The sequence below is a fragment of the Panthera onca genome, chromosome C1 (assembly GCF_046562875.1).
Source record: "Panthera onca isolate mPanOnc1 chromosome C1, mPanOnc1 haplotype 2, whole genome shotgun sequence".
Taxonomy (NCBI): domain Eukaryota; kingdom Metazoa; phylum Chordata; class Mammalia; order Carnivora; family Felidae; genus Panthera; species Panthera onca.
This window is the reverse complement of record NC_138346.1, coordinates 116,727,622-116,741,390: the sequence shown is the minus strand read 5'-3', so window position 1 is coordinate 116,741,390 and position 13,769 is coordinate 116,727,622. Positions and strand designations below refer to the sequence as shown.

Genomic DNA, 13,769 nt, shown 5'->3' with positions numbered 1-13,769 from the left:
AAAATCCATAGCAATTCCTAAAAAGGGAGTTATGATGATACCAAGAATTAAATTTATTTAGCCATAGTATGCACTAGATAGCACGTTATACCTGTGCTATCCAGGAAGATAGCCACTAGTCACATGTAGCTACTGAGCGCCTGAAATGTGGCTGGTCTAATTTGAGGTGTGCTGCCGATATGAAATATACATCAAATTGCAAAGACTTAATACCAAACAAGAAATGTAAAATAATCTCATTAATAATGTTTTGATGTTGATAATGTTTTGGATATATGGGTTAAGCCAAATATGCTATTAAAATTAATCTCACCTTCCTTTTTACCTTTCTAATATAGTCATAGAACATTTAGAATCCTATAGCAGTTCACATTTGTAACTTGCTTTACATTTCTGTTGGATAGTACTGCTTTATCCATTCAGTTTTGTTTAATTCTCGTAACGACCCAACGAGGTAGATATTTTTATTATTATCATCAACTTCATTTTCCAGATGAGATTGAGGTTTTAGAGAAGTGAAAACCTTATCCAAAGTCATATAGACCTAATAGGCGACAAAGCTGGAATTGAACTCAGATGGTGTGTTTCCAGTCTGGGCAACTAAGCACTTAGCTGAAAGAATATTTTAAGATTTATCTAGCTATGATTTTTCTAATCCCTTGCTTATAAATATCACTTATAAGGTAGGCAGAATTTGTTTTTACCAAATTCACAAATATGTGAAGCTTTCTGCCTACTAAGATATGTTGTAAACCAAAGCAGGGGAAAAAATAGTACAAAAGTGAGGAATCATTTAGTGTTGTTTTAAGATTTTTGTCATCCAAATATAATTAAGAATGAGATTTAAGACAGTGTTGCTCTTTGAATAAAAAATGGTTAACTTGATTAACTAGTTATAACTCTTAATTAGTTTCATCACTACCTAAGATGATAACTTAAGGGTTGGTAATAATATAATCCTGACAGAGTAAGTAAGTTACAGTGCAGAGAGTACTTTTTTTTGCAGAGAGTACGTTTTAGGGCCTAGAAAACATTTGGCATTTTGGATTTCTGTAAATAAACGTGAAGCTGGGAGGGGGCTGATTAATATCTTCAACAGGTACTTTATAGATTTCTACCTAAACAAGTAACACTAGAAACTTGGACCTTCTCCTGTAACCACAAGTTGGTTCGATCTCTGAATTATTTACAGAAAAATTAGGATCCTGTAACAGAATTTGCATTTCAAAGGAAGAGGAATCCAGAGGACACTCTTGTTCACTTATGGGCATTTCAGGATCAGTTTTTTAAAAGTGTTGGAACCATCACCATCTCCGTAGAGATTCTAGAGGGAGTTACTTTGCTGCTGTGACCAACGCGTTAGACACCATTGCAAGAGCTGTGGTGGGGTGTATTGCCTGTCACTGACAAGCATTTACTGAGCACTGATAACATGTAAGGTTTTGTGAAAGGCGCTACAAAGAGACAAACGTGGAGACATGTTCCGTATTTTTAAGGATTTCGATGTCCAATGGGAAAATAAGCATATAAATGAATAACTCTAATAAGATGCTTTTTGAAAAAACTGGATTTAACCAAGATTCAAATCTAGGTCTGTCTCTTGGTTCCAATTTATTTGTGCATTTGGAACATATATTTTTAAAATTAAAAATAGCTTTTCACTGCAAAATCAATGCATAATACTCGTAGGAAAAAAATTTAATACAGCTAAGCAAAAATAAGATAATAAAAATATCCATACTGCCACAATCCCACCATAGGAAATGTCAACATCTTGATGTATGTATAGCCTTTTGGACCTTTTTCTATTAATGTACACACATATATTTTTAAACAAAAGGACTGTACTATACATGTACTTTCAATGAAAATTCCAACATATGCATTTTTAGAGTGACTGAATAGCATTCTGTTGTCTGATTGTGCCCCAATTTATTCAACCAACCCTTTTTTGTTCATTCAGCACTTATTGAGTGCCTACTGTGTTCCAGGAGCTATCTTAAGACTACAGTGTTAAGTGTTACAGTGGTGGATAAAATTCTTTGGTATTAATTGTTTATAATTTTTCAATCATATTAATAATGCTGTAATAAACATTATTTTATATACATCCTTATATACTTGTCCATTCGTTCACTTGGGATAATAATTGAGCATATACTAGATGCCAGACAGTCTGGTGACTTCATTACATATATTATCTCATTTAATCTTTGTGATCCAAGAGGCAGTGTTGTGATTTCAATTTTAAAATGAAGAAACAAGAACATGGAGAAATGAAATAATTTGCCTTAGGTCATACGACAAGGAAGTGCAAACCTGTAAATCAAGTTCAAATTTGTGTGATCCTAGATTCATGCACTGCTAGCAATGTTAAGGTGAAATTACTGCCTCCAAGAGCATAAACTTTTTTTTTTTTTTACTTTTTTTTTTAGTAAGCTGTACACCCACCATGGGGCTTGAATTCACAACCCTGAGATCAAGAGTCACAGAACATAAATATTTTTTAAAAAAATTTTTTAGTGCTTATTTATTTTTGAGAGTGAGGGAGAGAGACAGAGTGTGAGAGGGGTGGGGGCAGAGAGAGAGGGAGACACAGAATTTGAAGCAGGCTCCAGGCTCTGGGCTGTCAGCACAGAGCCCATCGTGGGGCTCGAATTCATAGGCCGTGAGATCACGACCTGAGATGGATGACCAACCGACTGAGCCACCCAGGCACCCCAAATATTTTTAAGATGCTAAATTACTAATTTTCCAGCCACAAAGATTTTATTACCAGTTTAACCTTCACATCATGTCCATGCAACACTGAGGTTAGGTGCACTTGATTCTTAAAAATAAACTTAAAAATCTTCAATTCTTGGGATGCCTGGCTGGCTCAGTCTCTCGATCTCAGGGTTGGGAGTTCAAGCCCCATGTTGGATGAGGAGCCTGCTTAAAAAAAAAAAAAAAAAAAAAAAAAAAAAAAAAACTATCAAAAATCATCAATTTGTATGGAGGTTGGTTTAAAAAAAAAAAACTTCAACTCAAATCAGAGAAAGAAGAAAGAAGCAGATAAACACTGTGAAGTTGAGAAACCAATAAATGAGAGAGACACAAATAGAGACAAGAGAGTCAGAGGGAGATACTGATCCCCTTCTCCCTCCCATCGCTTCAGCTTACCCCCAGCCCCACGCCATCTAATACACCTTTTTCTTTTACATAAGCTTGTTTGAATAGTTTCTGTTGCTCATAGTCAGGATGTTGCATTTTAGAAAAATGTTCTCGTCGTTTACAAGTTTATAGGGTATGCCTTTTTGTGTAGTGTGTAAGACCCAATCTGTATTTGCATATTTGTTTCAGGATTTGTTGGATTAAACAATAGAAAGTTAAAAATAGAAGGAAAAGTTCAAAACTTCTAACTGTGTAGTGACACAAAAGTGACCTGTTTACTTCATATATTATCTACATTTCTTTTTTTTTAAGTTTATTTATTCATTTTTAGAAAGAGAGAGGGAGAGAGAGAATCCCAGGCAGACTCCAGGCTGTCAGCACAGGTGTTGATGTGGGGCTCGATCTCAAGAACCATGAAATCACGACCTTGATCATGATCAAGAGTCAGATGCTTAACCGACTGAGCCACCCAGGCACCCTTATGATCTACATTTCTGTTTTTTATGATAAAAAATACTGAAATGTTCTACAGATTCTTAAAAGTTATCATTTTGATGTCACCGAGATTATTAAATACTCAAGTAGTTGATTATTGTCAGCACAGCCCTGAGTTGTCTTTCCTCTGCCAAAACTCTGTTACCTTCCTCAGCTGAGTGATGTATCCACCAGGACACCTGTTCTTTCACAGGGATTGTCATTAGAGCCTCTGGGGTTGAATGGGACCTGTGATTTACACATCACTTTTTGGTACCTTTCATCTTTTAAAAGACAGTACAGGGGTGCCTGGGTGACTCAGACTCTGGATTTCAGCTCAGGTCATGATCCCAGTTGGACTCCGCGTGGGGCTCCACGTTGAACGTGGAACCCGCTTAAGATTCTGTCTCTCCCTTTGCCCCTCTGCCCCACTGAGGCATGCTCCCTCTCTTAAAAAAAAAAAAAAAAAAAAAAAAAAAAAAAGGCAGTTTCGCATAGCACTTAAGAGCATGGACTCCAGTGCAAGACTACCTTTTTAAATCCCAGTTTTGCCATGTGTCCACTTATATGACTTTATGCAAATTATTTAACCTTTTTGTGCCTCAGTGTCTCAGCTGTAAAATGGAGGTCCATAATGGCTCTTTCACATCACTGTAGTGCTGAACGGATAATAGAACATATATGAAATGCTTGCAGGAGAATCTGGCGTGGGGGAAGCAGTCAATAACTGTTACTTGCTGCTGCTGCTACTGTTAACTGCTCTTCTATTTGGGGAACTCTGGATATTCATCATCAACCACCTCTGCCATCACCCATACTTCAATCACTTGTTTTGAAACCCTTCAAGAGCAGAATTCTGTTATTATCCCAAGTAGGAATACACCAGGGCAGTGATAAAATTTACTATGAAGGTAGTAGCCCAGCTGCCAGATGACCTTTGTGTTGTGGTCTGTGAGGACAAAAATGTTTAGTAGCTCAGGTTCCGTTTGTGCTCACTTAAAATGTCCCCTTTGAGGCTCCCAGAGTCAGCACCTGTGTAATTAATAGGCCAGCACAGAGCCTTCCACAGCCATGCTTGCTGCAGGCAGGTTATTTGGGGCTTTGCTTCTTGTATTTTTTTGTAGTGGTCACCATTCTACTCCTGTAGTTGTGGTTGCTTTGAGAAATTGATGTGGTCTTGAATGTTCCCAGTGGTGAGAAAGTGTATCTCTAGCTCTTTTGGTTTTCGGTTGATAACCTCCTTTCAGGCCCCTGTATAACTGATATTACAGGCAGTTGTGTCCCTGAGGAGTCTGTTTTCTGCCCTGTGGACTCCAAGGGTAGTACTTTCTCCTCACACGGCCCTCCAGTGAATGATATACGCACAATGCTGGCTACAGGCAGAATCCCACTGGTGGCTTTTGTCCTCTTTCTTCTCAGTGAGAAAATAAAGCCAAGGGCTCCTGTTTATTTGTTTTCTTTTGCTTTGCTTTTAGGGTTTTGGTTTTTTTCCCCATAAGTCAGGTGTCTAGTGCTAAGGTGGGAACTGGGAAGGAGAAGCTATGTTTTTTAATAGGCTACATTGTTTGTAAGAAAGTGTCAATTCCTCAGTGGAAGTGGTTATAATCAAGGAAATATTTTGTCTTAATTCAGTGTTTCCCAAGGTCTGTCCTATAGAAAATGTGTTTGGCATTTGTTTAGTATTGATAGGTATTCCACTAAAAAAGGATTCTATAGCCAACTAAGTTTAGAAAATAAACTTAGTTTATTGGGCGCCTGGGTGGCTCAACAGGTTAAGTGTCCAACTTCAGCTAAGGTCACGATCTCATGGTTTGTGAGTTTGAGCCCCGTGTCGGGCTCTGTGTTGTCAGCTCGGAGCCTGGAGCCTGCTCCAGATTCTGTGTCTCCCTCTCTCTCCACCTCTTCCTGCATTCTCTCTCTCTCTCTCTCTCTCTCTCTCTCTCTCTCTGTCTCTCTCAAAAATAAATAAACAGTAAAATTTTTAAAGAAAATACTGCCTCCAGGGCGCCTGGGTGGCTCAGTCAGTTGAGCGTCAGACTCTTGATTTCCGCTCAGGTTGTGGGATTGAGCCCCGCATTGTCAAGCTCACACTGACTGGGCATGCCGCAGAGCCTGCTTTGGATTCTCTTCTCTCTCTCTCTCTCTGCCCCTCCCCCGCTAGTTCCATCTGTCCTGTCCCCTGGGACCAGTGTTCCTAGCCTAGCTCAGCCCCCCTCATAGGCACCTGGTCTTATCCCTCACCTACTCCAGGATATGACTCCAAACTGGCTCCTCTCTCCTCAATCAGTTTTTCCCACTCTAGTGGATCATTCATAGAAACTTACTGACTTTCCCCCACCCTTAAAAACCCTCCGGTAGCCTCCTATCTCTTTCCAGGTCCTGTATCATTTCTCTGTTCTCTTTTGTAGCACAATTCTTGAAGAACTCTTTATAGTCACTGTCCCTGATTCCTCTCCTGACATATTCTCTTGAACCCACATATTCTTCTAAACCTCACTCTGTTCAGGTTTTCACCCCCATCACTCTCCAGAATTGCTCCCACTATGGTCTCTAGGGACCGCCACATGGCTAAACCCAGAGTCAACTTTTAGCACTCATTTTACTTGACCTGTCAACATCATTTGACACAGTTAATAGTCCCTTCACTTGGAAACACCTTTATCCCTTAGCTTCCAGAAACTGTAGTCTCCCGGTCTTCCTGTCTCGCTGGCCGTTACTGCTCTGTCAGTTTTGTTCATTTTTCCTATTTTTGGAACCCCTAGAACACTGTCCTTAGACTTCCTTAGTGCTTAGATGTCCTTAGTCTTCTCCTCTGTACCCACTCCCTTGGCAGTCTTCTCCAGGCTCATGGCTTTAAAGTCTCTCTGCTACATACTCCCAAATGTGTATGTCAAGTCCAGAGTTTCTGCCTCAGCACTATCAGTGTTGGGGACCAGATAATTCTTTGTCGTAGTGAACTGTCCTGTGCACGGTGGGATGTTCAGCAACGTCACTAGCCTCTGGATGCCGGAGCGCACCAGTTACGACAACCAAAAATGTTTCCAGACATTGCCGGATATCCCCTGGGGATAAAATGACACCTCTCTGCCCCCCCTTCCCCATTGAGAACCACTGTTTCTAGTCTGAACTTCTTCCCCAAACTCCAGATTTGTATATTCAGCTGTCTACTTGACACTTCGGTTTGAGTGTCTAATTATCCATATGTAACATGATCAAGACCACGCTTCTGATATATCTTTCTAAACCTAATCCTCCCTCAGACTTCCCACCTCAGTTAATTGTATACCATCCTTCTCCTAGTATGCTTAGGCCAAAAACCTGGGTGTTTCCTCAACTCCCCTCTTTCTCTCACACCTGCATCCTGATTCATCAGTAAATCTTACAATCCTTTGCTTCCAAGTGTGTCTAAAATCTGACACGCTCTCACTACTACTGCCCTGGTCCATGCCACCATCATTTTCTACCTGGATTGTTACAACTGCCTCACCTTCTCTGTATCACTAGAGTGACCCTGTGAAAATTCGTAATTCAGGGCATGTCACATCTCTGCACAAAAACCTCCGGATGTGAGGTGCCTGAGTGGCTCAGTTGGTTAAGCATCCAACTCTTGATTTTGGCTCAGGTCACCATCTCACCATTCATGAGTTCGAGCCCCACATCGGGCTGTGCGCTGACAGCGTGGAGCCTCCTTAGGAATCTCTCCCCCCCCCCCCCCCGCACCCCCTCAAAATAAATAAATAAACAACTTCCAGATGTTTTCTTTCTTACTCAAAGTAAAAATCAAAATCCTTACAGCAAGCTACCAGGCCTCACATGATCTCATCTTCTACTCCCATCCATCTCCTTCTGTCTCCTCTCTCACTACCCAGACTTCCAGCCACACTGGCCTCCTCTTTGTTCCCCAGCACACACGGCCTTGGTTCCTTTGCACTTGCTCTTTCCCCAGATAATCTTCTCTGTTGCTTCATTCAGGTCATGGCTCAAATGTCAGTTTCTCAGTGAGGCCTTCCTTGACCACAGGATTTAAGATCTCACACCACTAACACCACCTCCACCTCTCTTTCAAACCTGCTTTATTTTTCCCCATTGTGCTTTCTTTATCTGACATACCCCAGACCACTGTATCCTGCTTACAAGAATAAACTCTGAAGCCAGATTGCCTAGGTTTGTATCCCAACTCTGTCACTCTCAAGATGTAGGACCTAGGCTTCTCTGTACCTCAGTTGCTTTGTAAAGTGGGATAGTTTTTATCTCATCGGAACAGAACCTCACCTACAGTGTTAGGAGTTCACCATGATTATTTTTGTTGTGTTATTATTATTGTATTTTACTTATTAACTTCCTTTGTCTTCCCCTTCCCTTACTGGAATGTAAATTCCATGAGAGAACTTTTTTACTTTGGTTATTGCTATATTCACAGCTTCCACAACAGGGCCTGGCACATAGTAGGCACTTAACAAATATTTGCTAATCAAATTGTCCTCTGGAAAGAATAATGGGGAAGAGATGAATCCAGGAAGACCTGAGCTCTATGTGTACCATTTAAAACTTTTACCAAAAGAATGTGTTCATGTATTGTGTCCTCAAAAAGCTTATAGACTTCAGTGGAAAAAAGACATGTAGACAAATGAATTCCTAGAGGATTGATAATATGAGAGTTGAGTTGTAAAAGATGCATAGTTCAGATAAAGTATGACACAAATGGGCAGTCCTCCAGGCAGAGGGAATAGAATGTGCAAAAGCAAAGAGGTACAAGATATCAGAGCAGCTCTGAGCGCCATAAGCAGTGGAAAATGAGAAGACTTCAGTGTTCTGGGCTATTAAATGCTCCGTCACATCCTTCTCTCTGACCCACTCCTATATTCCAGCATCTCTAGTGTTTGGCTGTAATTAGAAGATTATTACTCCATTAAGGCAAACATTTCAAGTTTTTTTCTCATTATTTTCCAGAAAGTCTTTTTCTAGGTTCCTGCTTCCCATAAATTCCATTCATTTTGTTTCATTATTCCCCTTCACATTTGATTCTAGCTTCCTTTGGTGTCTTTGGTTTTCTTATTATTAAGAAACTCATATAGGGGCACCCTGGTGGCTCAGTCATTTGAGCTTGATTTCAGCTCAGGTCACGGGATCGAGCCCCACATCAGGTTCCAGGCTGAGTGTGGAAGCTTGCTTAAGAGTCTCTCTCTCTCTCTCTCTCCCGCTGCCCCTCTCCCCTACTCATGCTCTCTCTCTGTCTCTCTCTCTCAAAAGAAAAAGAAAAAAAAATCCCATATAATTTCTACCTGTGGAATATAGTGAAAAAAGAGGAAGATGTAGGTGATAGACAGTCTTGCTATGTAGCTTTAAGAACACAGTTGTTCAACGAAATTACTTTAGTAATGAAAATCTAAAATCCTGTAAGTGATAGTCTCTAGTTCCTTACCAAAGACTAGAAAGTGAAGAAACTCTTCTCAATGTGCGATGCAAGCCTTTCTTGAGGTTCACTTTAAAATCGGGGCCTTTTACTGCCCACCTTGCTTCTTGCCATAGAGTTGGGAATCATGACAGCACAAACCAAGACGAGCAGTAGCATTAACCTCCTGGGTTAGCTTCTGGAACCATCTTTGTTTATATCTTGTCTCACATTGAGTTGTGACTGTATCTGTCTCAGACAGTCCCTTAAAGGTAAGAATCCTAACAAGTGATCCTTTGTACACCCAGCTCAACACCTACCTCATAACGGATGCTCAGTAAAACACTTGTTAAATTGAATTGAACTGAGCTGAATTGAATTAGATTATAGTACCACAGGAGAAGGGGACTTTTTAGTTTGCTTTGTAAGCGAAATTGATTTAAAACAAAGCTAGGAAAGAAAAATCCTTCTTTTGTTGTTTTTCATAAACATAGTCTAAATTTGGGGTATAGATACCAATATGTTCACCGCCCATAATTTTTTAAGCATTCCACAGTGACTCATCAAAGTCCTCAAATAGATACTTTTTAAAAGTCACAATGGCCCTAGGAAATAAAATTAGACTTGGCAAATATAAATAGTATTTTCTCTTTGCAGTCAAAAATGTGGGGTCTTATTGATACGCAGAGGAGGATCATTAAGTATAATTTCAGTTAAGTTACTTCTTTTCTTTGCACCGGTAGCAGAGTCTGAAGGGAAGCAAATAAAGGTCACCGCTGAATTCCCGTAGGGTTTCCCAGCAGGTTTGTTTCATTCTTAACCATCACTGACCAAAGACTTCTTGTGCTGTCTTTCAAGAAAGCAGTGCTACTTCGTTTCCTGACACTTGTTTTCTGTCCTCCACGTGTCTCCAGTCCTACTGGCCAGAAAACCAGGCCAGACAGATGTGCCCATATTTCAGTAGCGGAATAAATGAATTTAGCTTCTACTCCTTTCCCTCTACTTCATCTTTTTTTTTTTCTTTTGCAAAGGAGTTTTCATTTAAATCCTCCAAGTGCCAAATCTGACAGGTCTAAAACTGCAAAACAGTAGTAATAATAAGGGACCTGGCCATCACCCCTCCAACCCTCTGCTACAGGTCTGTCTCCTGAGCGTGAGTGTGGCACTTAAAAATACCGCCCCCAGAGCTCCTATATCACAGCAAAGGTTCTTTTGCCAACAGGAGCCATTCAAATGAATTCACTTATTCAGTATACCTTTATTGGGTCCCTGCTAGAAGTCAGCATCTGTGCTCAGTGAGTGCTGGAGATCCACCCTGGAGATCGAAGAACTCTCAGACCCACCCTAAGCACCTCACAGTCTAGTGTGACAGAAATAACTGAGGAGTACCTACGGAATAATCATACAGAGCTAAAATAGCACCAGAAAGTGATTAGAGCCGTGGGAGGGATCCGTCCAGCATGGAGGAGTTTGAGAAGGCTTCACAGAAAAGGTGGCTTTTAATCCTTAGCCTTAAAGGATTTCATCAGGGGCGCCTGGGTGGCTCAGTCAGTTGAGTGTGCGACTTCAGCTGAGGTCATGATCTCATGGTTCATGGGTTTGAGCCCCGCATCAGGCTCTGTGCTGACAGCTCGGAGCCTGGAGCCTGCTTCAGATTCTGTGTCTCCCTCTCTCTCTGCCCCTCCCCCACTAGTGCTCTGTCTCTCTCTTTCCCTCTCTCAAAAATAAACAAACATTAAAAATATATATACAGGATTTCGTCAGACAGAGAAGGGCTGTCTAGCATTTTGGACACAGGACCTAAGAGCAAACAGGTGGGAACGCACATGAGGTGTTTAGGGGACAGCAAGTGTTGGGGCGCTCTCAGGGCTGCAGGGTGGGAAGTGGAGTCAGCCGAGCAAGGGAACAATCCAGTGGCAGTATATGTGGGCCCGAGGGCACAGGTTCCAGAGCCTGGGTTTGAGTCACAGCTAAGCCACTTACTGGCTGTGGTGACCTTGGAAAATCACTTCACCTCTCCATAGCTTGATTTTGTCATCTTTTAAATAAGGATAATAGTGTCTATTTCACACATATGTACACATGCACATATGGCTTAAAACAGTTCTCAGAACACAATAAATACAAGTATGAGTTATTGCAAGGACACATTGTGAAGGGCCTCAAGTTTTAACTTGTGTGTCATTCTGTAAGCAAAAGAAAGGTCTTCAAGTGGAAGAGGCAGAAATATGCAATAGGATATCGTCTGTATTTTAGAAAATGAATTCTAGTGCCACTTTGCAGAGGACACTGGCTGAGGAGGAGACTGAAGGGACACAGTCCAAGTTCTGAAGCCATGTCGAGAGTACAGATAAGAGGTGCTTGATGGAACGTGGTTCTCAGTTAATACAGTAGCCTTGCGCTTAAAACTCCTGGGTTCCTAACTAGAAATTTCAAACGGGAAGTTTTAGCCTTACCAGATCTTGCAGATTTAGTGCTAAAAAACCCCATGAGAACCCTGGGGAGGAGCACAGAGGGAGGGCTCTCCTAGCCCGGATGTCTGAGTGCCCCGCACACCAGGCCAGTAATCCTTGCATACTCTTCACGATCTCCTTCATCCAGTCACAAGTCACAGGCAAGATCTTCTATTTTGGAGATGCTTTTTCTTTTCCCCCTTTGAGTAACCTCAAGTCTACCGGTCAGTTTCCTAGAGGAAGTTCTGGCTTCCGGACTGCACAGCAGAAGCAAGGAGAGCTCTCAAGTTACAGCGAGGTCCACAAGCAGACGGTGAACCTGAACCGGCGCGGGGAGAGGAGGCGCAGGGTGAGGAGGCCGGCGCAGCTCGCCCTCAACCTCCCTGCCGGCTTTCCCCACCGGCCGCAGGTGTTGGAGGAGAGCCTTGGGTTTCACGCTTGTCCTTATAACCCACCTCCAGGTAGCCTGCTCACTCCTGAACTGTAGGCACAGACACCCACACTCCCAGGGACAAGTTGAGAAGAACTCTGTGCCGGTCCTGACCCACCTTTCCCGTGGTTTCCTTATCAAATAAACAGATATATTCCTTGTATTTGACAGCACAATCACTTTGGTTTCTGATGAATTTTGTTGGGATCTCACTTGAGAAAATGGTTATCAGAGCTCAGAGGGGTTTAAAAAGTAAACCATTTGATGCACACACTACACATCCTCCCTTCTCTTGACCCCTTTTACTTTTCATTAACCACATTCCTGCACACCTCATTTTTGAAAACTCATCATGTTTCTGTAGAAAGCCATCCAAAAATTGTTCCTACACTGCAATTTTCTGTGGCACTGAGAAACCATGTATGACTACAATAAAAATCCATTTTGTGAAAAGATACAAGTTTTTATTTCTTTGGGGTTAATGGGGTTTATGGGAATTCGCAAGATGAGGCATGAGTTGGCTTTACACCAAACAGAGAGAAGGCATCACTTCTATCCAGAGGATATTTAAACTATGTCAACGCTCAGGCGATTAAGTATCCAGCTCTTGGCTTTGGCTCAGGTCATGATCTCACAGTTTGTGGGTTCAAGCCCCACATCGGGCTCTTGCGCTGACAGTGCGGACCCTGTTTGGGATTCTCTCTCCCCTCTCTCTCTGCCCCTCCCCCGCACGCATGCTCTGTTTCTCTCTCTAAATAAATAAACTTCAAAAAATTAATGTCAAGGCAGATGATAAGTTCTGGTGTCAATTTCAGTTCTCTTGAAAGCAGTGGAAGCTGATGTCACTAATGCCAGATTACAGCATCCTCAGATCATGGCAAAAACACAGCACAATCCCTCTCTGGCTCTCTGTAGGCCCTTTATATGTTTTTTAACCTTTCTTTCATGTGGAACCGAAAATATTCTCTAGCCTCAGATACCCTAGGCTCAAATCTGTCACAATTATCAGACTTTGGCGATGATATATAAATATAAATATAAATATAAATATACATATGATATATATGTAAAAGTGATAAACTACCTCATAGGATCGTCAGGATTAGATGAGATAATACATATAAAGCACTTAGAACATTGTAAACACTAAATGAAATTTGACTACAAATAGGACAGTAAGACTGATTCCTATCTCCAACTTGGGGTTAAAAAATCACTACATAAAAAGTTTGGATTCCTGTCAACCCTCCCACTGCACTAATCAGGACTCAAGAAATAAAAGGGAAAATAAAGGTCATTCCATCCATCCCCCTTTTCCCATTCCTCCTCCCCCTTTTCATCATTGTTTCTTTAACTTCCAGTCATGTGAAGCCCTAAGGCTTTTGGCCGTAGTATAGCTCAGAGCTAGGTCTTACTTCTCTTTTCTTTTTTTTTTTTTTTCTTTTTTTTTTTTTTTTTTTTGGTGGGTCACTTTAGGTACTTTTTTCTACTTTTCCAATTTTTATAATCCTAAAAAAGGGAGATAGCCTTCACTTGGGGAGACAGTATTTTATTTTTTATTTTTTATTTTTTTAAATTTACATCCAAGTTAGTTAGCATATAGTGCAACAGTGATTTCAAGAGTAGATTCCTTAGTGCCCCTTACCCATTTAGCCCATCCCCCCTCCCACAATCCCTCCAGCAACCCTCTGTTTGTTCTCCATATTTAAGAGTCTTAGGTTTTGTTCTCCTCCCTGTTTTTATATTATTTTTGCTTCCCTTCCCTTGTGTTCATCTGTTCTGTGTCTTAAAGTCCTCCTATGAGTGAAGTCATATGACATTTGGGGAAGACAGTATTTTAAATGCAGCAAGTTACACAGTCTTTTCA

The 13,769-nt window shown here is 41.2% G+C and overlaps 1 protein-coding gene across 3 annotated transcripts in view; it reads left to right on the top strand.

Moving 5' to 3' along the window:
- VPS45 (vacuolar protein sorting 45 homolog) overlaps positions 1–12,065 on the top strand; it is a 65,160-nt gene extending 53,095 nt beyond the window's left edge. The window contains exon 15 of one of the 3 annotated variants that reach the window (XM_060622511.2): positions 11,680–12,065. In XM_060622511.2, coding sequence (XP_060478494.1) covers positions 11,680–11,959 — 280 coding nt within the window. In that variant the 3' untranslated portion in view covers positions 11,960–12,065. Of the gene's footprint in view, positions 1–1,192; positions 2,066–11,679 lie in introns of those variants that run through there. The other 2 variants (XM_060622512.2, XM_078451474.2) reach the window with 2 other exon arrangements.
- The last annotated feature ends 1,704 nt before the right edge of the window (positions 12,066–13,769 follow it).